Source organism: Lutra lutra, chromosome 5 (assembly GCF_902655055.1).
Source record: "Lutra lutra chromosome 5, mLutLut1.2, whole genome shotgun sequence".
NCBI classification, from domain to species: Eukaryota; Metazoa; Chordata; class Mammalia; order Carnivora; family Mustelidae; genus Lutra; species Lutra lutra.
The window spans coordinates 136386683-136413677 of record NC_062282.1 but is presented as its reverse complement, the minus strand read 5'-3'; the positions used below and the strand labels follow the sequence as shown (position 1 = coordinate 136413677).

The following is a 26995-nucleotide window of genomic DNA, read 5'->3' as shown; positions in this document are numbered from 1 at the left end:
CTCCCTCCGAGCCAGTCCAAGACCAATATGAAGGATGGATGCTCAAAGAGCACAAATGTTGTAATATTATAAATGACATGTAGATAATATTTCACTAGGTACTCTACATGTGGAAGTTGTGTTTCCTGCTATGTTCTCATTCTTATCAAAAGACGAATGTATTATTCCTTTCTGAAATGGACAAGTGGAGCAGTACGGTAAGTGAATGAGGGAGATCAACGTTTCACCCAAGCCAGTGCGGGCTGTAAGGCCCGACTCCCAGGGGCCTCCGGGGAAAACACACCTAATCAACATCTAAGCCAGCAGTAGTAACTTCAGCTTTCATCACGGATCAGGGCAATTACAGCTCCCGGTTTAGGAAAAGGCTCTGATAGGATGCTGAGTTAAAGAAACCACAAAGCCTGCATGTTGTAGTATTCCACTTTTATGAAAGGTTCCCAAAAGGCAGACGTACAGAGACAGAGTAGAGGAGTGGTTGCGGGGGAGTAGGGGGGATGCCAAGTGACTGCTAATGAGAATGAGATTCCTTTTTGGTCTAATGAAAATGTTCTGGAAGACAATAACGGTAATGGTTGCACAACAATGTGAATATTCTAAAAACCCCTCAACTGTACCTTTTTAAAGAGTGAATTCTATGGTATGTGAATTATACAGCAATTTTCTAAAAACAATACATTTTTTAAAAGAGGCTACATTTCCAGAGGTCCCTTTTATTGGTCAGCTGAAGAACCTAGACGACAGGACAGGTTCTCAGCTGAGGGAGACACCAGACTCCAATTCCACAGCTTTGGTTTTTCTAAGTAAGCACCTCTATGAACTAAGTGGCAGAAAGCCATAGACTTCTCAATGTTACAGGAGTTATTCTTTTTCTTTTTTTTATTTTAAAGACTCTATTTGACACAGAGAGAGAACTAGCAAGAGAAAGCACAAGCAGGGGGAGTGGCAGACAGAGGAGAGGGAGAAGCAGGCTCCCTGCTGACCAAGGAGCCCAACATGGGGCTCCATCCCAGGACTCTGGGATCACCACCCCGAGTGGAAGGCAGATGCTTAACGGACTGAATCACCCAGGCACCCCAGGAGTTTCTTATTTTAGACTATAAACACCTCACAAAACTAGCTCTGGGCAATTAAAAAGATAATCTTATTCATCCTCCAACAAAGGCTATGTCCTAACAAAGGCAAAGCCCAGTGAGGTACGAGATAATAATGATTCCCTAAAACCCCTCCCCGTCCTCCTCAGCTGTCCTGGGTTTCATTACTCTAATAAAGAAGATTCTAACCAATGGACCTGAAGTCCTTCAACAAAAAGCTGCTCTGGGCCCAACAACTTACCCGATGTCCGCTCCACCGCAAGTCAAGGAACAGATCGCACCAGGCAGCTGGTTATCCTCCAGAACCTTGGCTATTATTCTAGAAATGGGAAAACAATTATGGAGAAAGGAACAATTTAGTTTCTTTCTTTCTCTTTTTAAGATTTTATTTATCTATTTGACAGAGAGATCAAAAGTAGACATAGAGGCAGGCAGGGTGGTGGGGGGAAGCAGGCTCCCTGCTGAGCAGAGAGCCGGATGTGGGGCTCGATTCCAGGACCCTGAGATCATGACCTAAGCCAAAGGCAGAAGTTTAACCCACTGAGCCATCCAGGCACCCCAACAACTTAGTTTCTGAAAGTTTTTTTTAAAACTAGGAATAATTTTGCTGTTTGAACTCTTTTAACCCCTTAGCCCAAGTCCCAAACACACAGGCCTGGATCTCACCTGACATATCAGACACAAGGATTTCTAACACCTTAAAAGCACAACTTATTTTCCCCTAAAATCTTAAGAAGAAAAGTACATGGAGCACCCGGGTGGCTCAGTCCGTTAGGTGTCTTTTTTTAAAAGATTATTTTAGGGGCACGTGGGTGGCTCAGTGGGTTAAGCTTCTGCCTTCGGCTCAGGTCATGATCCTGGGGTCCTGGGATTGAGCGCCACATCAGGCTCACTGCTCAGCGGGGAGCCCGCTTTCCCCTCTCTCTCTCTGCCTGCCTCTTTGCCTGCTTGCGATCTCTGTCAAATAAATAAATTCTTTAAGAAAAAAATCTTTAGAGAGAGAGAGAGCTCGAGCGAGTGAGCACACCAGCGAGGTGAGGGGCAGAGGCAGAGGGAGAAGTAGGTTCCTCGATAAGCAGGGAGCCCAACTGGAGGCTCAATCCCAGGACCCTGAGATCATGACCTCAGCCCAAGGCAAATGCTTAACCAACTGAGCCGTCCAGGTCCCCCAAGTGTCTTGAGTTCTGACTTCAGCTTGGCTTATCATCCCAGGGTCAGCAGATTCAGACCGGCATTAAGATTCTCCCTCTCCCTCTCTCTGTTACTCCCTCCGCCCTGACCTCTCTCTCTCCTTCCCTCTTAAAAGAAAGAAAAAAGGGCGCCTGGGTGGCTCAGTGGGTTAAGCCTCTGCCTTCAGCTCAGGTCATGATCTCAGGGTCCTAGGATTAAGCCCCACATTGGGCTCTCTGCTCGGCGGGGACCCTGTTTCCCCCTCCTTTCTCTACCTGCCTCTCTTGCCTACTTGTGATCTCTGTCAAATAAATAAATAAAACCTTAAAAAAAAAAGAAGAAAGTCCAAATTCTATACTTACTTCCATAAAAAACATACTGTTGTTATATTCTCTAGTTGTCCCCCAATACGTCCTTTTTATCGGTTTTTTTTCCTGTCCATCAAGGATCACAGGTGTAGCTAGCATATCTGTGACCAGGCATCAGGTTGTACAATTTCTTCCAGGGACTGAGGGTGTATCTACCGTCTGCACAAGGAGACAGACTATTCTTCAAGGGTGGGGATTCTGGTTTGTGCCTAGGAGCTCACCAAACCCTTTCCTGTACTGCATGAGCCCCTGACACTGGATTAACTCTCTCATTCTCCTGCCCTGGTTGCCTGGTAAATGTTGGAGTATCAACAAGTCTACAGAGACACAGCATGACTTATGCTAGAAATGACCCCTGAGGTGGTCAACGTTGAAACCTGGAAATGGGAACCTCACGCGTTTTGGTCGTCCCTGAGCACAGGGACTCTTGGAATTTCATGTCCCTTGTGGGTAGCTAAGAGCTCTGCCTAAGGAACTGTTCCAATACATTTTGGGTCCTGAGGGTCAGGAGGCTTTTACACCAGGGCACCCCCCCCAAATCTGTCCAAAGCAACTCTCATCTCCCTACTCCTGCATGAGCTGCTACAGAGACACAGAATGAAAAGAAATACTGGATGTTATCCTCCCGGCAAACTAGGACCTTTCCAACATCCTTCTGAAGAGAAACAGGGGCAACATGGCCTTGTCATCATGTACGAATCTGAACGTTTAGCTCAATTTATAAGAACTCAGTTTATAAGAACTACTCAATTTATAAGAACATTATGGCACCCTTGGTGAATTCCAGCAAAACCTAGCATCATTTTACTTACTGTCTTCTGTGACAAAAACAGGGAACATCCTTAATTATGTAAAGAACAGGCCATGTTCCCCTAAGAACAAATCCTTCAGTCTGTTTAGAGCAAATACATAAATAAGCTCAAAACAGCAATTACCTAGAACATTTGAAACTACTGTCAAAATAGGTATTTTAAACCAGCTGCTTAACAACAACTGGCAAGTCTGGTTCACTATGTTAAGAGAACTGTCTTGGGTTTTTTTTCTTTTAAACTCCCTGGGAGGCAGCTCTTTCTGCCCGCAGGTCCTATCCCTGTGCTTTAATAAAACCAAATTTTTACATAGAAAACAAAACAAAACCCCAAAACAAAAAACCCAACAACAAAAAACAAACCAAAAAACCCCAAAAAAACAAAAAAACTGCCTGGGAACCTCATCATTTTTATAGATATGTTCTGTCTCGTGTGTTTTGCAGATTATCGTTGTCTATAATACTTAATTATAATTTAAGTATAATTACAATCAAATTTTAATTATGGTAAGCCAATAATTATTTAATTACTCAATTTAATTATTTTGCCTTGGAGGATAAAGTTTCCTCAATATCACCACACATTCCTTTCAAGTAAATACTAACACACACGCTACTCTCTTTTTCGGCCCACGTTTCAATTCCTAAGCTGCTGTCCCTAAGTGAACTTTGCACATTAAGGACCCTCTTCCACAGAGACTCAACATGCTTTCTCCGAGCAATTCTTCTATCAGAGAGGGCAGACCATGCAACCAATGGAACATCAGGGACAGTCAACAACCACCACTCTACATGGGAAGGCATGCTCTTCTATACAGTCTCCAAATTCCACAATGACAGATTAGTAACACTAATTTTATGACCTAATCAGAATTGTCCAGTTCTCAAAAATGAATTAAAAAATCTGTAATCCAAAGATGAAATACATTTTAGACATTCTAAGTATCAGTAGAACAGTATTATCATTTCTGTTTTGCTAATCACTTATTAAACAAAAGCAATAAAGTATTAGCTGGGTAGAAATAAAAAAACCATGAACATGTTCAGCATTTACTAAATACCGCTCCTAAATTACACGACTTTCTTTCCACTGGATTTGTTTGTATTTCCCAAGTGACATAAAGGTTTGTTAAGAGCTCAGTTTCAGTATGTTAATCAATATTTGGCATGTTTCCAAAGAGCCATGGAAGAGCTCCATATACTGTAAAATGATTATCAAAATGTTATTACAATCAAAGGAGAAAGAGGTTATACAAATTTCCTGCTTAAGTAAATGTGACTCTTCCACTGAATTAAAAATCAGTGCCACCCGGGCGCCTGGGGGGCTCAGTGGGTTAAGGTTAAGGCCTCTCTGCCTTCGGCTCTGGTCGTGATCTCGGGGTCCTGGGATTGAGTCCCGCATCCAGCTCTCTGCTCAGCGGGGAGCCTGCTTCCCTCTCTCTCTCTGCCTGCCTCTCTGCCTACTTGTGATCTCTGTCAAATAAATAAATAAATTCTTTAAAAATGTTTGAAAGTAAATAAGTAAATAAAAATCAGTGCCAGCCTTTGAGATTATGCAACACTCAGGAAAAAGCAAGCCACACATACTTACTTTGTGACAGCTACACTAATGAGCGAAGTTGTTGGAGCTCCTTTCCTTGAGAGGGTTAAAAAAAAGAAAAACGCAATTTAATTTGGTGGAAATCATAAATATCTTTTACTGTCAAGCAGAACCAAAAGTCTGTGTGACAAATTCTGTCCCAATCAGACCACAGAACCTGGTAACTGAAATAAAAATCTGTCCTTCTTCAGCTTTGTGTCTCTGGGACCCACAGGACTATAAAACTTTGAAAAACATAAAATGGCAATTCTGAACCTGCCCGCTGCACTGAACACAGGGACTGTTATATTAACCTTTGTCAATTACGGAAATGGAACTCTATCAACATGAACTTCAGAAGTTCCCCAGAAGGCACGCAGAGCTGAGAAAAACCATACAACTAGTCTTTATGGACTCAAACACCAGAAAGCGTGGGTCTCTTTGGCAAGATGGTGTCAAATCATTAATCTCCCAGCGATGCCTGGCTTTTGTAGACGGTCTGTGAATACAGTCAACTGAACACAACATTACAGTTAAGTAAGTAAGTAGTGAGACAGACGCCAAGCAGGCCAAGACAACTCTCTTGGCTTTCCTGATCTCACCATAGAAGCTAAAAACAGGAAAGTATTTTGCCACCTGCAAAACAGGCATTTCCCAACTAACTTCTACTATCACATATTTTATAAAGATGTAAAAGTTAACGTATCAATGGGAACACTGGCCAAGAACCGAAGAATCACTTGGGAATTCACTATGAAATTTCTATGGAAAGGGGGGAAAAAAAAGTCAAAATTTCACAAGGAAGGTTGTGACTCTTCCCAAGTTCTTTTTTTCTCTAACTTTTTAACTTAGTTTTATTCCTAGAGGGTGGTATAAAGGCTCCATCCAGGTCTTTCTTCCCAGTTTCTGAAAGTGTAACAGAATCCTCTGGAATTACCCCCAGGGTATGTGTTATGCTAACAGGGAGTTATGTTAACAAGGTGATTTGGGGGGGGGCAGTGCTAGACAGGGACCGGATGGGGGCTGGTCACTGGTCACCATAAAATCCAAGGCCGTGATCGAACTATCAGCCCTCGGGGACTCCATCTATGGGGGCAGGAGGAGGGCTGAGAGAGTCCAATCACATGTCTAACAATTTAATCAACTGTGACTTTGTAAGGAACCCCCAAGAGAAACTGCAGACACCAAAGATCAGTGTGGCTTCTTGATAGGTAGGGTGCCCTGCCCCAGCTCAACTGGGAGAAGGCGCAGAAGCTCTGCATCTGGGACCTTTCTACACCTTACCCTAGGTGTATCCTTTAAAATCAAATTATAATCAGGTGTCTGGCTAGCTTAGTCGGTAGAGGACTAGACTTTTAAAATCATGTAATCATTATTAAATATAGCATTTTCTTGAGCTCCATGGGTCATTCTAGTGAATTACTGCAACTGAGGATTCACGGGTACCTCCTAATTTATACAAGACTGGCCAGAACTGCAGATGTCCTGGGTGACCTGGGACACTTGTGGCTTACATCTAAGCCTTGTGGAGGGCTGAGCCCATAAACCGGTAGAGCCTGTAACTAACTCTTACAGTATATCCACTTGGGGTGGAAAGAGCTGGAAACGAGAGTGGGGACAAGCCATTTGCCAAAAAAAGTAAGGCAAAAAAATTAATCTTATCAATGGCAAAATATGCAGTAATAAAAAAATCAATTAGCAGGTGTGACTTATATGTCCATTAAAGAGTAGGATATTAGAAAACATTTCAAATACATTTAAAATCCTTCAAGCAGTACCTGAAAACGGCTATTTTTATCATCTTACTACCACTTAAGAAGCTGAGGTCTTACCAAAGGCAGACATTCCCACAGATCATTGCGATGGCATTGTTCCAGCCATATACTGCCACAGGGAAGTTGAACGCAGTGATGATCCCAACCAGGCCTACAGGATTCCACTGTTCAATGAGGGCGTGGCCAGGTCCTGAGGACACGGGATGGGGCAGAACACTTAAGCTAGTATCTTAATGCATCTGATGGTACTAAGAGTCTGAAATCATTCATTCTGAGAAAGAAGGTGCACCAGACCCAGGGCAGACTCCGGGTGCCTTACAGTGGCTCACTTTACACAGGTACATTAATTAGCACACAATAAAGCTGTTGTTACTACACTAGGTTATAAAGGGTACTGATCATTGTGCCTCTGATCTTAAAGGAGCTCTGTATGGAGCAGGGCAGCATCAGCACCCTCTGGAAGACAAAGAAAACAAAGAAAACGCCAAGAGGTGATGAGACGTGCCCTGGGGGATGTGAATGCCAAGGGCATGACCCCAGAGCTGTGATTCCTGTTCTTTACATTGTCTGTCAAGTCCTTGGCTGGCCTCTTCAAAGAGAGAAAAGGTGGTTCATTTATATGAAAAAAAGAACAGCTCTAAGAATTACACGTATGGTAAATGAATAAACTGCACAAGTCTTTGAGTTCATATAAGAAAAATGATAAATACAAAGAAATATACGTATTCTATATACAAATTTTAAATAGGGGCACCTGGGTGGCTCAGTCGTTAGGCGTCTGCCTTTGGCTCAGGTCTTGATCCCGGGGTCCTGCAATCAAGCCCCACATCGGGCTCCCTGCTCTGCAAGAAGCCTGCTTCTCCCTCTCCCACTCCCCTACCTTGTGTTCCCTCTCTCACTGTGTCTCTCTCTGTCAAATAAATAAAATCTTTAAAAAAAAAAAAAAAAAAACAACCAAATTTTAGATATACTGTCACCCACAGTCCCACAAAGGGTGTATTTTTTATTTTTTTAAGATTTTATTTATTCATTTAACAGAGAGAGAGAGAGATAGCTAGACCAGGAACACAAGCAAGGGGAAATGCAGAGGGAGAAGCAGACTCCCCACGGAGCAGGGAGCCTGATGCTGGGCTCAGTCCCAGGACCCCGAGATCATGACCTGAGCCGAAGGCAGTCGCTCACCAACTGAACCACCCAGGTGCCCCAAGCAGCATATTTTAACCAAAGGAAGCCAGAGCAGTGAACTAAAGCAAGAAAGGTCACAAACTGAGTTAAAACCACAGACCAACTAGGAAGGTGGGGCTCCCAGCCGTCCATCTTTCTGGCCAAATTCACTGCAGAACATGGAACCCAGCAGTGGCTATCCTCCCTCCCTGGCCCTCCTTTAGTTGAGCTCAATCACCCTGGAAATGATGTACTGACACAGCCTCTTCCTGGCCCCACCCCTCGTTGTCATCCTCCCCAGGGAGGCTAGTGCAGCCCTGATGCCCTCTGTCCTCTGCTTACAAGCCTGTGGTGTCTGGATGGCTACTGCAGCTGCCCTCAGGCCAAAGTCCGAGCTCCAAACCAGCACAGGTCTCTCCCCTCACACAGTGCCCTCAAGCTACACCGAAGCAAGGCAGCTACCCAAATAAGCCAGGTCCTCTCCCGTTAACTAACAGACTTCTTCCCGAGGTCAGAGCACCCCTGCCCCAGCACTCCACCCCCTCTCCTCCTTGAGGCCTGATCTTGGATTACTATCTCTCCTAGGGGCGTTTCCTGATTGCCTCATAAGGCTGGCTCAGGGTCACCACCCTCCCCTGCACCCCATCCCAGTACCCACCATGCACTTTTATAATTATCCCATTACTTGTCTCCCACTTTCCTCCCACTCTAAAATGTCAGGTTATCCTTAAGCTTTAAACTCTTTCAGGACAGGGTGCCTGGGTGACTCAGCTGCTTAAGCCTCTGACTTGATTTTAGCTCAGGTCAAGCCCTCAGGGTCAGGAGATCGAGCCCTGTGTGGGGGTCTGTGCTGGGCAGGGAGTCTGCTTAAGATTCTCTCACTCCCTGTCCCCCTACCCCCGCCTCACTACTATGCACACTCACTCACTCAACCAATCAATCCCTTCAGGACAAGGATAATGCCTGACTGATCAAGTATCACTATCAATTCTCCTGGTACCTGGTACACACTCAGTAAGCATTTACTACATTAATGAAATCAAAGTCGCCCAAAAGCCTCTGCATAGACAGACTAATAATCTACTCTTCTAAAAAATGTGCCTACAGGGGCGCCTGGGTGGCTCAGTCATTAAGCCTCTGCCTTTGGCTCAGATCATGATCCCAGGGTCCTGGGTTCAAGTCCCACATCGGGCTCCTTGCTCAGTAGAGAGTCTGCTTCTCTCTCTGCCTCTGCTTGCCACTCTGCCTGCTTGTGCTCTCTCTGACAAATAAGTAAATAAAATCTTTAAAAAAAAATGTGCCTACAACTGAAAAAGATTTTAATTGGTGAGGCAGACATCTCAGTAAGTATATATCAAAGAAATTCCTTGTTTGCATACCTATGCTTCTCCAAACTGATAATTTACTTTTTTAACTAGAAAAGCCTATTGGAAATTATCAGTAATGGGGCACCTGGGTGGCTTAGTCAGCTGGACATCTGCCTTTGGCTCAGGTCATGATCCCAGGGTCCTGGGATGGAACCCCACATGGGGTTTCCTGCTCACTGGGGAGCCTGCTTCTCCCTCTCGCTCCCTCCCTCCTCCCCACTTATGCTCTCTTTCTCTCTCAAATAAATAAATATTTAAAAAAGGAAAATGATCAGTAACATAAAATGCATCTTGGCTAATGGGAATCATTGCTATATACCTAATTAAGGACAGTAAAAAAACAAAAACAAACAAAAAAAACCTCCCAATTCTTTCCACCAATAGGAAATTTACCAAATATGCCAAGAAAAACAGGAAAATTTGCTCTTTAAAAAAACATATTCCTGGGACACCTGGGTGGCTCAGTCAGTTAAGCATCTGCCTTTGGCTCAGGTCATGATCCTGGGATCCTGGGATTGAGCCCTGCATCGGTCTCCTTGCTCAGCGAGGAGCCTGCTTCTCCCTCTGCCTCTCCCTCTCCCACTCCTATTGCCTGTGCTCTGTCAAATACATAAAATCTTTAAGAAAGAAAAAAAAAAACCCAAAGTGCAGGATTAGGGGAGAGCAACCTCTGTTAAGTATGACTTTCAAAATATGTTACTAGACTACCAAAATTAGCTTAACATTTGTCATATGATACGGGATTAGGTCATTTCAGATTTTTCCTAGTGATACTACAACGAACACCTTTATATATAAACCTTTGTCATATTTCATATTGATTATTTACTCAAATTAGAGTCTTGAAACTGGTATTAAACTTTGGGCCCTTTGGATTTATTTTCAAATTGTTTTTGTTATGGACTAGTGATTCATGTTGCCAAAAGTCCCCATAAAAGAGTGGCTATCTCACCTACAGACTTCCCAAAACGGAGTTTTGGCTTTAAAAATACAAAATTTTAACAAGGATCTTGATCTGATATTTTCACCTATTTTAATTTACGTTAGTACAGAGATTAAAGACATTTTCATATGTTTACATGCTACATGCAATTCTTCTTCTGCAAACTAGTCATAGCCAGGGCATTTTTTTGGAGTACGGTCTAAGAACACAGAACTCTAAGTTTAACTGACTTCATTGCTTACTTTCAGAAGGCAAGATGGGTCCACCAATCATCCGCGATAAGCCAACAGCATAATCACAAATATCCACGTACTCTTGAACTTCTCCCACACCTTCCACTAAGATTTTCCCCATCTCCAGAGACACCTAAAAGCCAAGAAGCATTCTTACAACACAATTCATGTTTTAAATACTAAATTTATGGGGTGGGAGGGGGCAGGGGGAAGCAAATGGCATTTCCTGTCTATTTCGTCAAAGTATAAACTTCAGAAAGTCTGTTATTATCTTAATTTAAAACTCTTCCCTGTTCATCTTGTTCATCTTTCCTCTAAAGACTTTTTTATATGTATGAACTGTTCTCCTTAAGCATCACAATCCTAAAATCTTAAACAAAGACACTCAACAGCTGTAATCCCCAACTCAAAGGAATGTCTATTTACTATAAAAATACTTTACCAAACTTCCTAGTATTTGGATCTTCTCCCGCAAAGCATCCCCAATCTGTCTTACTATTTCTCCTCGCTTCGGAGCAGGAACCTAAGAAGAGAACAGAATCTTAGCATCTGATTCAACGTGTAAACTTGTGTCTGTAACACAGTATTAGACAAACATGCTCTAAGGGAACTAAATACAAACCCATCAGATGACTTTTTGATCACATCCGAACAGTATTATGGCACATCCCTAACACAGATACCAGAGTCCCAGAAAACATCAACCAGATGATAGATTTTTGGAGAGTAAGGGTCTGTGCCAAGAACAGAGATAAATTATAAGACTGAACACAATGATTCTTAAAAACCTTAAAATACCTTGAATACCAATAAACCTTTGTGATTCCCACTGACATCTTCTTACGGGGTCAAAATGACTGCATACCCAAATCCTAGATTCAGCTAATAAAACAGTATTCCATAACCCATTCAAATCATGATCCGCTATTTTCTGAGCACCTACTTACTACGTGACAGGCATCATTCCAGGCACTGGGGCAAAAAATAAACAAGGCATTCACAGAACTAATAATCTTACTGAATCTTACTGTAAGTGCAATGGGAAGTCTTTAATGGTTTTTAAGGAAATGATTTGCTCCACTTTTTTTTTCTCCAAAGATTTGTTTTTTAATTAAGCAAGCTTTACGTCCAAACTGGGGCTTGCACTCAAGATCCCAACACCCCAAGATCAAGAGTTGCATGCTCTACTGACTGAGCCAGCCAGGTGCCCCTGCTTTGCCTTTTATAAGACCACTACGCAGAGGGCACCTGGATGGCTCAATTAACCATCCAAGTGTCCATGTCCAACTCTGGATTTTGGCTCAGGTCATGGGAATGAGCCCAGCGCCAGGCTCTGCACTCAGCACAGAGTCTACCTGTCCTATTTCCTCTGTTCCTCTCCCCACTCTCTCTCTCTCAAAAAAAAATAAAAAATAAAAAAATAAACAGACTCTTTTAAAAAAATCAATGTGGTATAGGTGGAGCATATATTGGAGGGGAAAGAGAAGTAGGGAGGCCAATTAAGAACATACTCTAATGCCCTAGGCCAAAGATTACAGTAACTTAGTTGTAAAACTAAAGCAAGGGACACAAAGCAGATTCAGGATTATTCTGGAAACAGGACAGACAGGATACCCCAATGGAATAGGTGTGGGAAATGAGGGAAGTGCAAGAACCATGGATGGAGCCCAGGTCTGCGGCTTGAACAGCTGGGTGGATGGAAGTACAATTCCTGAGACAAGACAGAAGTGTCAGGGGTTTATGGAGGCAAAGAGTACAGGCTGGGTCACGTGAAGTTTGCGATGTGCTTCACCTATGGAGACATGACTTCCTCAACTGTGATCACCACTCCTTTCTTCTCTCCCCTCCAGCTCTTCCCAATTAACTCAGCCTCTCCTTCAGAGGCAACTGTAAGGATGGCTTCCCCCAGGCTGGGGTCTGCCCGCACCCCCTCTTAGAGAGGGCTACCATAGCACTGCTCAAAGGCTGCCGCCTCCCAGAGCCTGACCCAGAACTCAGGGTTCATCTTCGTGCTCTTTTTCCCAGAGAGATCACCGGGTCAGGAGAGAGCTTTTCTGGAAGGTAATCTGGCATCCTACTAACATTTAAACCATTCCTCCCCTTTGACTAGGTAATTCCATTCCCAGATACCAAGCATACACGTAAGTGTACAGAGGGATAGGTACCACCCTTAACCACAATGCCATTTCTAGCGGAGACAAACCAACCACCCTAATGTCCATCAAAACGTGACTAGTTAATATCGGAACAGCTATAAAATTGGACACTTCACACTCTCCAAATAGGAAGATAGACTTATAAGGAAAAACTTCCAAGAGTTGTAACAGAATAACAGAAAATAGCAAAATAATACACACAATAACTAAACTTTTGCTTATATTTGAAGAAATATACAATAAGATGTTAATGGTTATTTCTGGGGAATAGGATTTTTTTGGGAGGGGGGGAGGAGATGCAATTCTAACAGACTTCCATTCCCCACATTTTCTATGTCTACAGCATTTGCCATTTTTACAATACATGCAACTCTTCTGAAAACAATAAACAAAACTTGCAATGTTACATGAATCAGCACAGATCTACATACTTTCTAGAACATGGGATGGGCTCATTAATGTTTCAAATGAATTTAGCCTACAGGCTTCTAAGTTCAGCGAACTGGTTAATATCAACCCAGAACGGCTAATACACATTTACATTATATTCTGTGTATATATTATTCGGTCTCTAACCAGTAATTATTGCACACTTTCTATGTGCAAGATATTCTGATCTTCCCCAGGGACACCAGGAAGATGGCTACAATTCAAGCCCACTAGAACCAAAACCCCAATGGGGTGGTGGAAACAACAAACAGGTGATTTCAATCTCATGTGGTGAGTGCTGTTCTGGAGAAGCCAGACTGTACAAAGAGAGAACCTAGCAGTGTTAACTGAGTGTTGCCTGGGGTTAGCAAGCAGGGAAGAAGGCAGCTTTCCGAAGAAGTTTAAGGTAGAGATCTAAGACCTCAAGCATGATTGCTGCTTGCCAGGTAAAGAGGTAGAGAAAGTAGAGGGAAATTATGGGCAACAGGAAACAAAGCATATGCAAAGGCCAAAAGTCAAGAGAGGATATGGAGGATTTTCGGAAAATTTAGAAGGTTTAAAGGAACCAGGAGAGAAAATTTGGGGCCACAGTGCAAATAACCTTATAAAGGATGCTCCAAAAAATAGTGGGAAAATCAGCAGAGAGTATTAAATGGTAGGGGGAAATTACAGCATCTTTTAAAATACCATTCCAGGAGCACCTGGTGGGCCCAGTCTGTAGAGTATACAACTCTTGATCATGGGGTCATGAGTTTGAGTTCCACATTGGGCTTAGAGCTTATTTAAACAAACAAACAATCACTCCAGTTATGGTCTAGAAAATAGATCAGAGATTCACACTGGGAGACCAGTAGGCAAGACAAAGATGATGACTTGTCTCAATTATAAAAATAGCAATAGAGGCTGGGGCGCCTGGGTGGCTCAGTGGGTTAAGCCGCTGCCTTCGGCTCAGGTCATGATCCCAGGTCCTGGGTTCGAGCCCCACATCGGGCTTTCTGCTCAGCAGGGAGCCTGCTTCCTCCTCTCTCTCTGCCTGCCTCTCTGCCTACTTGTGATTTCTGTCAAATAAATAAATAAAATCTTAAAAAAAATAGCAATAGAGATAAATGTAATTTAAAATATGCAAGACTTGGTAACTGACAGTAACTAACAGATTCTCAACCCTGGGTATATAGCAGAATCACCACCCATAAAACTTTTGGGCTAGATTCCATGGAAGACCATTCAAATGTGGCCTCTTCATTTTTTTTCCATCCTCACAAATGACAGGCAGAGTAGTATGAACTGAGAAAGCCAGGTTAGGTCTGGGGACAGGGAAATGAGGGCAGAGGAGGCAACAAGACAGCCCCATCTCCCAGGTGAGCTTGATCGGCCCCCGCACAACAGGCCATTCAAAACCTCATGCCCTCCTGAGATGGGCAACAAGACCCCTCATCCCCGCACACTGTAATAAAAGAGCTTCCACGTAAGTGGTATTCCTTTATGCCCTTACAGATAGCTCATTACCAGGTGCCTGTCCTCACTCTGGCTCTTCCTCACCAGAGATGGGAGGGGGAAAGGACACACTGGGGATGCAGAGGGGCCTAACAGTGGCCATTCTGGGCTGAAACCAGTTCATGAGAGCAGCAGAGCCAGTACTCCTGACCAGGTTCTCTGTGCTCAGGTGTAGTTAGAAGAAATCATGTATATAAACGATCCTCCTCTATTTTTTTATTTTTGCCTTCAAGGAAACCATTCCCACTGAAAAACTGCAGGCCTAACACCAATGAACTCACTGAAACACACAAGGCCAGCCGAAACCATCATGGCGAAGCAGAAGCAGCCCCAACGCCAGAAAAGAGCCTGGAGGGTTAAGTGCATAGACCAGGACGGAATGAGCTTTGCTCTGTTCTTGTCTGAGGCACCAGCAGCCTCTAAGTTAACTGCCCCATTGGCAGGAGCCCCAGAGGCAGTTAGGAAAGGCTATGCCACTTCCCTCAACTTTGAACTCAATTGCTTAGCTCAAATTGTAACAAGTGGGATCCCCTACTGACTCCCCCATCACCCTGCACAAGCCATTCCCACTCAGCAACCTCATTCTACTAGGAGATCTAAAGAGTCCAGGAAGTAGGAAAAAGCATGGTAGGTGTCCAGAGGTGAGCACTGTTCAGGCAGAGCAGACTGCCAAATGCACGCCTCAACAGGAAAAGAGAGTAACAAAAAAGTACAGCATCCTATTAAGGAAAGGCAACACAGTGTCAGCTGCCAGCTCTAGGGCTGAGCCAAGACTAACTTAAAAGCCACTTCGGGAAAGGCAAGATCGTGAATCACACATGCCTGGGTAAATACACACACATGTAAGAGATGTCTCTGGTCATAGGTTTCCCTGGAATTCCAAACAGTGTATGCAAACAGCAAATCTGAACGCAAATTATGGACTTTAGTTAATAATAATTGATCAACATTGGTTCTCCCACTGTAACAAATGCATGGCACTAATATAAGATGGTGGTAAGAGGGAAACATGCCAAGTATGCTAAGGAGGTAGAGAGGCCCCCCCACCCCCTTTTACCGCTCATCGCTCCGGTGACAGGGCTCAGACTGAGCCAGGATGTGCCACTTTGGCACGAGGATTATTTTGAGCTGAAGCCAACCAAGGCCCACCAGACTCGGGAAAAGCCTTTTTCTTCCCCCTTAAGTTTCTGAAAGAACTTACAAAGGGGATCTCTGCCAAGGAGCAAGTTATTACCAGAGATCACTTTGATAAGGAGATACCTAGCTGCATGGCAGGGAAAACATTTGTGTACCAAACATTTACTCCTCTTACCTTCCTGTGAATTGCCTTCCCCCAGAAGGAGCCCCAGAGCTCTGGATTCACAGAAGCCTAGGTGTCTGGCCGCCCCTGGGTCTTGGATCCTTCCTCACTGCCACCCTTCCCCGCTCCACACCAGAAATTAAAATGTTTTTCTCCTGTGATCTGTTTTATGCCAATTATTGGACCAGACACAGTACACAGAAGTGAAAAGCAAGATTCTTCTTTCTTGGGCGCCTGGGTGGCTCAGTGGGTTAAGCCTCTGCCTTTGGCTCAGGTCATGATCTCAGGGTCCTGGGATCAAGGCCCATATTAGGCTCTCTGCTCAGCAGGAAGCCTGCTCCCTGGGCCCCCCCCAGCCCCCCCCCCCCCGTTTCTCTGCCTACTTGTGATGGCTCTCTGTCAAATAAATAAATAAAATCTTTTAAAAAAAATTCTTTTTTCTCATACTATAAACCTAAAATTGCTCCCCCCCACACACGCACACCAAAAAAGTCTGATAAATTTTTCTGTAAATAGCTTATATACAGAAAACCAATGTTTTTTTTAAATTACGCAGTAAACTTAGGCTGGTATGCAGTGCCACCGTAAGTCAAAAATTTTACGGGACGCCTGGGTGGCTCAGTTGGTTAAGCGGCTGCCTTCGGCTCAGGTCATGATCCCAGTGTCCTGGGATCGAGTCCCACATCGGGCTCCTTGCTTGGCAGGGAACCTGCTTCTCCCTCTGCCTCTGCCTGCCTCTCTGTCTGCCTGTGCTCGCTGGCTCTCTCTCCCTCTGTCCCTGACAAATAAATAAATAAAATCTTAAAAAAAAAAAAATTTTACACACTCCTTGTATAATAATTACAACTATGAAACACATAAAGATGAAGGAAATGCACAAAATCTAACTCTAATAACTATTCTGTATAGAAGAGGATGAGGTAAGAGGATTCAATGTCATTATCTTAGTGCCTCATCCAATTTTTAGTAAAGATGTATTACTTTTTTTAAGATTGTATTTATTTATTTGATACAGAGTGCATGAGGGTGTGTGTGGAGGGAAACAGAGGGAGAAGCAGACTCCCCAAAGAGCAGGGAGACACCAACTCCCCCCCCCCGCCCTCCCCCATCATGACCTGAGGTGAAGGTAGCCACTTTACAGACTGAGCCACCCAGGTACCTCAAATATGTATTACTTTTTTTTTTTTTTAAGATTTTATTTATTTATTTGACAGAGAGAGATCACAAGTAGGCAGAGAGGCAGGCAGAGAGAGAGAGGAGGAAGCAGGCTCCCCACTGAGCAGAGAGCCCAAAGCGGGGCTCGATCCTAGGACCCTGAGATCATGACCTGAGCCGAAGACAGAGGCTTTAACCCACTGAGCCACCCAGGTGCCCCATATGTATTACTTTTACATCAAAAAGAAAACAAAATTATTTTGCAAACAATTAATGACACTGCTCCAGATACCTTTCTCTATGCAGGGTGAACTCAGCACACCTTTTACTTTTGGAAGTGGCCTTTTACTGCTCAAGGACATTTTTCATTGAGCGTAATGGAACCCCACGCCAAGTTACAGCCAGATTTGGTTCAAGTACAGGAAATATGTTCTTCCTGCTTTGCACTGAGGCGACCTCCTGCCTGACAACTTAAGGGGCATCCAACTCAGGGCTCTCTGGGAAAACCTGCCCCTTCCCCAAGTCACCCTAGCAACATCGGATTCAGAGAAGACAGTGGCTCAGCGATCCCAAACCCAGCAGCATGTGGTGTTTGTGGCTCAGGCAGACGTCTGTGAAGGTTGGGTCTGTGCAGCAAGCAATTCCAATGATTAACTCATTTAACCCTCACCACGACCCCAGGAGGCAGGCGGACCCAGTCTCCTCTATTTACAAGACAAAGCGCACAGAAAGTCATTTACCCAGTAGAGCTGGCTTAAACCTTCCAGGACGTTCCTTTAGCCTCAGGCCTATAATCTTTGGAGGGACAGCAAATGGGATATTCAGAGTGGGGGAGAGGAGGGAGAAAGTCTACCTTAACATATAAAAATTCCTTTGGAAACTTCCTTTAATCTCTAAACCCTCCAAGACACGTGTTGGCAACCATCCCCCAAACATATATGGCCCACCGATATACACCTGAAGGGTCTCATGACTAAGGTTTTATTAGATGGTAATAGATAACTTTGTGCTAAGAAGAGTTAGCCCCCTCAAGGTCCTGGAAACCTTGCTTCCAAAATTCCTTAGAGACTTACGGTCTCCCTAATCCCCTCCCAACTTGAAAGTCCTCCTGACCCCAGTGCAGCTTTCTGCCCACCAGTCCCGTCCCCATGCTTTAACAAAACCACTTTTTTGCACCAAAGACGTCTCAAGAATTCTTTCTTGGTTGTCAGCTTCAAACCCTAACGTTCTTTCCTACATCACAGATAGATGGAGGAGGAACCACCGGCTTGACCAGACTGCAGGAACTCAAGGCCCTGCCCTGTGAACCAGGACTATCGACCAACTGCAGAGATGCTCCCTCCCACACCCCAGCCCCCACCCCTGCATGAAGCTGGCTGGAAGGAGTGGGGAGAAGCAGGAAAAAGGGTGTTTGTAACATAGACGGTCCTTTCTTTTTGTCCAGTGAGAAACTTGAGAAACTTCAACTGGAAACAGTGTTCACAGCTGAGGTATATGCTACTTCAGTACAGACTTTAAATCCACTTAAAATCACCATTTACTGAAGACAGATATAGAAAAGGCACTATCCTGGGACTACAGCAGAGGGAGATTATCACAGCCCCAGAGCAACTCCCACTGCAGGGAGCACCGACTGCCTGGAAGATTTTTCTCTTACCTCCCTGCAGTCACCAGAGGTCATCGTGCTATGACCTTCACACTCACCTCTGCCCAGACTCTCCATGCTTCCCTTGCTTTCTTCACCGTTTCTTCATAGTCGGCCACGCTAGCCTAAATTACCAATTAGGGGGAGACAAAGAGAAAAACAAAGGGAAGTGATGATTCCCCTTCTGAGAACACCCAAGATTTCTGGAGAAAAACTGGAGTATCTCTAGGTGACCCTCAGATCTGTAGCTTAAAATGAATTTCACAGCCTGTGCTTCCCAACACTTGTGATAACCCAGTAAGACAGCTTAGAATCTAGCTATACTTTTTAAAACATTGCTTCTAGAGGCAAGGTCCATTAGCCTCATCTGGGGACAACACCTGAGATGTCAGAAATTCAGAACCATGGGCTCCAACATAGACTTCACAAGAACAGGTGATTCAGAAACCTGGCCTTAAATGGAACCCCCCCACAACTTTTCTGTTTCACCTTTACTAGGACACCCCAACCCAAAGAGTGGGCAGTCTCTCCCAAACATTTTTCAACGTCCTATGAAAAAGAAACACTTTATTCTTGGACTGTGAGACTCCACACTGCTCTTCGTCACTGGCACAAACCCCATAGGCAGTTCGTATTAATAAAAGCAAAACCAAAAAACCGGGGGCGCCTGGGTGGCTCAGTGGGTTAAGCCGCTGCCTTCAGCTCAGGTCATGATCTCAGGGTCCTGGGATCGAGTCCCGCATCGGGCTCTCTGCTCAGCAGGGAGCCTGCTTCCCTCTCTCTCTCTGCCTGCCTCTCTGTCTACTTGTGATCTCTGTCAAATAAATAAATAAAATCTTAAAAAAAAAAAAATTAAAAAAAACAAAAAACAAAAAACTTACCTGTCGGACTCTTGCTATCGGTTCATTGTTAGCAGGACAATAGGTGGTGATAACCTTAAAATAAAACAAACAAAAAAATGAATGCTATCTATAGAAAATGTAATCCCTTCCAAAATGGGGGAACAGACCAAATGGGGGTTGTAAGGGAAATAAGAAACTGAACTTAGATACCATATCCAAACTTGGAAGTTTTACATTAACTTTTACTACAAATAGGTCACTTAACAGAGCTCTTTTTCATTTTTGACCTAAACATGCAGAATCATTTTGCAAAACCCAGCCTTGCCATCTAAACACTCGGTGTAACAGTAACAGTCTAACGTAACCCGCTACTTCACCTCTTTTTCCACAAATAACAGACCAATCTGACGAGATTTACTTACTCTTCTCTTACTCTGCCCTAGTCAGAAGGTCAAAAAAACAACAGTGGACAAATATGGGGAAAGCCTATCTCCACACAAACGGCAGAGATTAGTAAGAAAAAAAAAAAAAATCAAGGCATATCGAAAAGATTTTCAGGAGAGTAATTTATCCAGGAACCTAGTAACATGCCACAGGAAAAACAGGATCAAAGTGAAAACAGAAAAGGATTCAGAGGATAATTAAAAGCACCTGAATCTCCTACAGTCACAGGTAACCATGAGAACTGTTCCCTCTAACAAAGCAAGTTCATTATATCACACTCCACAAACTTTGTGGCATGTTATGTAACATTTCCTTTTTGGGTTTTTTGGTAACATCTTTTTAAAAAAAAAAATTTTTTTTTTAAGATTTTATTTATTTTTTTGACAGAGAGAAATCACAAGTAGGCAGAGAGGCAAGCAGAGAGAGAGAGAGGAGGAAGCAGGCTCCCTGCAGAGCAGAGAGCCCGACGCGGGGGCTCGATCCCAGGACCCTGAGATCATGACCTGAGCCGAAGGCAGAGGCTTAACCCACTGAGCCACCCAGGCGCCCCTTTTGGTAACATCTTATAAAAGCTTTCTTTTGTACGCAGCTTTCAAAAAAATCTGAGCGGTAATAACCTTACCTTTCCATGGTATTCTGTAAAACAACTTAATTGAGCTTTCACTGAGTGCCAGTTTTGGTGCCTGGCTCTGGAAATAAAGAAATGCTTAAAATCCTGTCCTCCAGGAAACTCAGCGCCCAGCAATTTTAACAGGATTTCAGCAAATCCGGGCTTGCAAACTCCAACAAAGGATTTCAGAAAAGACAATATAAAACTAAGGCAGAACACAGGCAGACCCGTGGAGCCAGAGTCAAGCACAAAACTGAGATAATTTCCCAATGCTAAGCGTCTCTACACATCGAGAACTCTGCCATAAGGTTGTAAGTATGCGTGGAAGTTCAAGCTCTACCAGCTCCAAAATGACGCTGATTTCTCCAAAGCACACAAAGACCTAATAATCTAAACGCATTTTTAAGGCACCCTACACAAGCACACGTTTACTCTGTCGCTTCCAAACTTGCCCCCCAGTACAACCTTCCACAGCGGCAGCGTGGGGGAGGGGAAAAGGGCGGCGGGGGATCCGATTGGGCAGGGACCGCACTGAGGCCGCACAGATTTCCCGCACACCCGCATACCTCTCCCCGGCCTCCCCAGCTTCCATTGTATACGCCCTCGTTTTCCTCGCGGAGCCCAAGCTCCTTCAGCCAAGCGTACTGGGCCTGATTGATGAGCAAAGTAGACATGAAGGCGGCAGGCCTATTCCAAGGACCAGAGAGCCTGCTTCCCCGTGCAAAGTGCACGCACAGCTGGCGAGGAACGCGCCACATACTGAGCCCCGGACGCGCGGCGCGCCCGCGCCCCGCGGGAGCGGCTGAAATAGCGCCCCGCCCCCCTGCCCGGGAGAGCCCATTGGGCAGGCCGGGCCCCGCCTCCCGGAGCACGCTCCCGCCGCCGCCGCCAGCGCAGCGGCGGAGGCCAGTCTGGGTCTTCCGGAGGCGCGCGGAGCTCGCCCTCGCCTGGCACAGTGGGGTGCCGCTAGGAGGAAGTGGGCGAGCTGCTGCCATCTGGTGCAAGACGCGGCGAATTGCGGCTGCAGCCAGAAAGGCTTTTCAGCAAAATATTGGTTCTACGGTACCCTAGCTTAGAGCGGGGCTTCTTGGGCTTTCTCGTGCATGGAATCACCTGGCCATCACGTTAAGTGCACATTCTGAATCGGCGACTATGGCCTAGGGTCTGAGAAGCGCCGGTTCTAACCAGCCCCCAGGTGATGGTGACACGGCTGCTACCTGGAGTAGCCAAAGAAGGTTTCTTGGTGGAGGGAGAGAGATGATGGTGTTCACTGCTTTGTTGAATTACAAATTCGAGTTTTCTAATTAATGAAAAATGTGAAATGATGATACTGCCTTCTCAATATCCTGCCAGGGATATTGCTTTTGAAGAATAAAGACAGTTTTGATAATTCCTTTCATTCTCCATTATTTCAATTTTCCCGCAATAGCCTTTCCACTCACTCCCCACCCACCCACCATGCTTAAGCATGCCATCTCCCATCTTAATCCACAGTAACTAGGCCTACCCTATAAAAGGGAAATACATCTCTTATCAGCATGATTTGGATGTGGGTTAAAAATATATATGCACTCTTGGAGCACCTGGGTAGCTCAGTCTGTTGAGCATCCGACTCTTGATTTCGCCTCATGTTCTGAGCCCAAGATGGAGCCCCATGTGGGGCTCCCCGCTGGTGAGGGGGGGGGGTGTCTGCTTGGGATTCTCTCTTTCTCTCTGCCCCTCCCCATTCATGAGTTTTCTCTCTCTCTCTCTCTCAAATAAATAAATGTTTGGTTTTTTAAATACACACTCTCTGTCTCTGTCTCTGTCTCTGTCTCTCTCTCTCTCTGGGGCTCCACTGAACCTTGGACTCTTGGTTTTGGGATCTGGGGTTGTGGGATGGAGCCCCATGTCTGGCCCTGTACAGAGCATGGAGTTGGCCTGGGACTCTCTCTCCCTCTCCCTCTCCCCCTCCTCCCCCCTCAAATAAGTAAATCTTAAAATACATATATACATACCCATACGCACACCCCACTCTGGAATCAATTGAGTTAGGCCTCTCAGCAATTCCCAACAAACCTTTTGAAAATATTCCTCCTAACTGCTGCTGGATTTCTAAATTGCAGCCAGACACACTAAGTCACTTTGTTTCCATGCAAAGCCTGTTTTCTTCCCACTGTGCTTTTGTCCTTTACTATTCTCTCTACCTGTGAAACTTCCATCTCTGTATTCAAACTTGAGCTTTATCTATTCCATCCTTATGGCTCAAATAATTTCAACAAATAATCTGGCATTTCAAACATCTACAAGAAAGTATAGTAAGCACTGGATATACAGGAATGATGCCTCTGTTTGTAAACATTACATTTTCTGTTCATCCTTGTATGGCTCCACGATTCCCAGCATTGTACCAGGCTCACGTGCACTTACATGAATGAATGAACAAATGAAACTATGAATACACCTGAGGAGCAGTAGGCACAGACATCTTGTCCAGCACTGGTAATCCACCAACAGCCCAGCTACTATCTTCATCTACCCTAGGACCGAAGCCCTAATTTCCTTCATTCTAAATCTCAGATTCTTTTTTTTCCCCTCAGACATTTAACTGAGAATTTAATTCTTCTCACTTTCTGGTGGCTAGCAAGATTCCTTATACATATATCCTAATACCACTGTCTTCCTTCTCTTCTCCCCCATTTAATTCAGAAGATACTTAAAGATGCACTAAATTTTAGGAGTGACACATAATGCCCTTAAGGAATGTAATATTCTCTTCACTATGTCAAGCAGAGAAGTTCAGGACTGTCTCTCTAAACCAGTTGTAGCAAAAATAGACACCAGCAATTGCCCACATTGAAAATGGAGATTACATCTCTCACTTCTACCTCCAGTTTTCAAAACTACTTATCCCTGCCCAACAGGAGGTCAGGAAAAAATTTTAAGCAATGAATTCTGATGGGGCAGAGCAGGAGAGCACATTTCATATATGAAAGAGAATTAAGTGAATCATATATAAAAACCGCAAAGCCTTATATAAATGTCAATGTACTGACTGAACTCTGAGCACCTTGAAAGTATTGTGCATCAGAAGTGGTAGAGTCTGCAAATAGCCAATCCTGCTTTCCAAATAACTTATCAAAGGCATCACAGCATGTTGATCGAAGCAAGGACTCTGGAGTCACAGCATTGTAACAAATGAACAGTGCTTATGATGTGATGTCCTCAGTGAATGCTAGAAGTCTTCATTCTTCAAAGATAGCTACCAGGAGGCAGAGGCATGTGACCTGAACAGGCATGCTTGCCCCAAGGCTGCAATACATTAGAGAAATCACTACCACCCAGGATACAATTTCATTTTTGCAAACGCAAAACATGATTTATCAGAGCATAGGTAAGTGACACTATTGCTCCGGGCAAACTCATTAATCAAGTTCACAAAGAAATGATGCTACAACTACAATGCTGGAATATTATTTTATAGGGAAAATTATCTTCAGAAAGGACCAACAACTCACATCCTATAATCACTGCATTCTCTCCCAGGACACAAACTACCAATCTAATTGTTTAATGAGTCCAGAATCAGAAGAGTTATTCATTAATAATATATGGTTCCAGCTTTTTTTTTTTAATTTTTTAAGGGCTTTATTTATTTGTGAGAGAGAGAGAAGGAACAGAAGGAGAGTAAGAATCCCAAGCTGACTTCAAGCTGAGCACAGAACCCATCACAGGGCTCGATACCAGGACTGTGATATCATGATGTGAGCTGCAACTAAGAGGTGGTCGCTCAACTGACTGAGCCACCCAAGAGCCCCCAATTCCAACTTTTAATAGCATCAGCTAAGATAGTCTCCTCACTGTCTGAATTAAATGATAGATTCAGTGCAATCCCAATCAAATACCAGAATTAGCTAGGGGATCTCAAGTTTAAATGGAAATGCAAAGCATCTAGAATAGCCAAAACAATTTTGGGAAAAATGAACCAATTTACATTACCTAATTTTTAACAATTATTATACAATTGTACCATTATTATAAACTTAAGTAATCAAGACAGTGTCACATTGGTGTAAAGACAGACATAAAGAGTAATGGAACAGAACAGAGAACCCAGAAATAGATTCTCACATACATAGTTAATTTTCAATAACGATGACAAGGAAATTCAATGGGGAAAGTATAGCCTTTTCAACAAAAGGTACTATATTAATTGGATATTTACATGCCAAAAACAAATGAATCTTGATGTTGTTCATTATATATACACATCACATTATATACACACTTCACATTATATACAATAATTTACTCGAAATGGACCGTGAACCTAAAAGTAAGAACAAAATCTCTAAAACTTTTAGAGGAAAACAGTGGAGAAATTCTTTAGGATGGAGAGCTGTTCTCTGTATTTTTTAATATTTAGCTGCATTCCATACCACATAGTAAAATGTTAATTATAGCATGAAATTTGACTCCTACCGCAGACCATACAGGATCAACTCCAAGGGGATTGCAATTCTATGCAGGAAAGATAAAACAATAAAGTTGTCCAAGAGTTAGGAGACCTGGAGTCAAGAGTCAGTTTAAATAGCTTAGCTGTGGGGCGCCTGGGTGGCTCAGTGGGTTAAAGCCTCTGCCTTCAGCTCAGGTCATGATCCCAGGGTCCTGGGATCGAGCCCCACATCGGGCTCTCTGCTCAGCGGGGAGCCTGCTTCTTCCTCTCTCTCTCTCTGCCTGCCTCTCCGCCTACTTGTGATATCTCTCTCTGTCAAGTAAATAAATAAAATTTCAAAAATAAATAAATAAATAAATAGCTTAGCTGTGTCAAAAGGGATTGGACTAGGTCTTAGATCTTAAACTCACATTTCAAAACTCTATATTCATTCTTTTCCATGCAGTCTAGAAACTTATCCCGAGGAAATTATAAAACAAGTTTGTAAAAATATGTGTTAACTGCAAAATTGGCTACAGCCTAAATGGACACCGTGAGAGACAAAATAAGTGCTGGCATCTCTACGCAACTGAATTCTAGGTAGTCATCAAAAAGGAGCTAGATCTTTCTATTTTGGTACAAAAAGGTGTCCAGGAAAAATTGTTAAGATTTTTTAAGACTTTTTTTTTTTTTGATAAGTACAACCTACCCCCACAAAGTGGGGCCAGAACTCACGATTTCAAGACCCAGTCATATGCTCTATGGATTGAGCCGGCTAGGCACCCCTATTGTTTTCTTTTCTTTCTTTCTTTTTTTTAAATTAGATTACAGGGGCACCTGGGTGGCTCAGTTGGTTAAGCGTGTGCCTTCAGCTCACCTCCTGATCCCAGTATCCTAGGATCCAGCCACCCCATTGGGCTCCCTGCTCAGTGGGGAGTCTGCTTCTCTCTCTCTCCCTCTGCCCCTCCCCCTGCTTATCCACGCACTCTGCTCTCTCTCACTCTCTCAGATAAATAATAAAATCTTTTAAAAAATCAGATTATAAAATAGTAAAAGGTGCAAATAGTAATATTTCCTTCATGTAAAACAAAATCCATAAATATTTCTTGATCACCTATCATACACAATAAGTCATCGAGCTGAACACTGGGGAGAAACAACAGTCAATAAAAACAGGCATTCCATGGGTCGCCTGGGTGGCTCAGTCATTAAGTGTCTGCCTTCAGCTCAGGTCATGATCCCAGATCCTGGGATGGAGCCCTGCATTGGGCTCCCTGCTCTGCAAGGAGCCTGATTCTCCCTCTCCCACTCCCCTTGCTTGTGTTCCCTCTCTAACTCTCCCTGTCAAATAAATAAATAAAATCTTTTAAAAGATAAATAAAGGGACGCCTGGGTGGCTCAGTGGGTTAAAGCCTCTGCCTTTGGCTCAGGTCATGATCCCAGGGTCCTGGGATCGAGCCCCGCATCCGGCTCTCTGCTCAGCGGGGAGCCTGCCTCTCTGCCTACTTGTGATCTCTGTCTGTCAAATAAATAAATAAAATCTTTTAAAAATAAATAAATAAAATAAAACAGGCATTCCAGAGGAGAACGAAGACAAAAATTAATTAATTAATTAATTAATTAAATAAAACAAATACACACAGGGGGCGCCTGGGTGGCTCAGTGGGTTAAGCCTCTGCCTTCGGCTCAGGTCATGATCCCGGGTCCTGGGATCGAGCCCCACATCGGGCTCTCTGCTCAGCAAGGAGTCAGTTTCCTCCTCTCTTCTCTGCGTGCCTCTCTGCCTACTTGCGATCTGTCAAAATAAAAAATAAAATTAAAATAAAAATTAAAAAACCACACACAACAAATACACATAGGACTATTGATGTCATGAAGAAAAATAAGCGCTCAAGAGTGGCAGTAGAGAAAAAAAAAAAAAAAGAGTGGCAGTAGAGGATCTTGTTTTAGTTAGGGTGGTCAAAGAAGGACAGTCCGAGAAGGTGGCCCTTGATGGGAAAACCTAATC

General features: G+C 43.8%; 1 protein-coding gene across 5 annotated transcripts in view; it reads right to left on the bottom strand.

The window, feature by feature from the left end:
- The window catches only part of ALDH7A1 (aldehyde dehydrogenase 7 family member A1), a 54702-nt gene extending 33339 nt beyond the window's left edge, over window positions 1-21363 (bottom strand). For all 5 annotated transcript variants that reach the window (XM_047730513.1, XM_047730514.1, XM_047730515.1 and 2 more), the window contains exons 1-8: window positions 21140-21363; window positions 19559-19612; window positions 18737-18802; window positions 10941-11021; window positions 10508-10631; window positions 6849-6981; window positions 5029-5073; window positions 1333-1410 (exon numbers count right to left, since the gene is read on the bottom strand). In XM_047730513.1, the coding sequence (XP_047586469.1) occupies window positions 1333-1410; window positions 5029-5073; window positions 6849-6981; window positions 10508-10631; window positions 10941-11021; window positions 18737-18802; window positions 19559-19612; window positions 21140-21331 (773 nt within the window). In that variant the 5' untranslated portion in view covers window positions 21332-21363. The remainder of the gene's footprint in view (window positions 1-1332; window positions 1411-5028; window positions 5074-6848; window positions 6982-10507; window positions 10632-10940; window positions 11022-18736; window positions 18803-19558; window positions 19613-21139) is intronic.
- Window positions 21364-26995: the final 5632 nt, after the last annotated feature.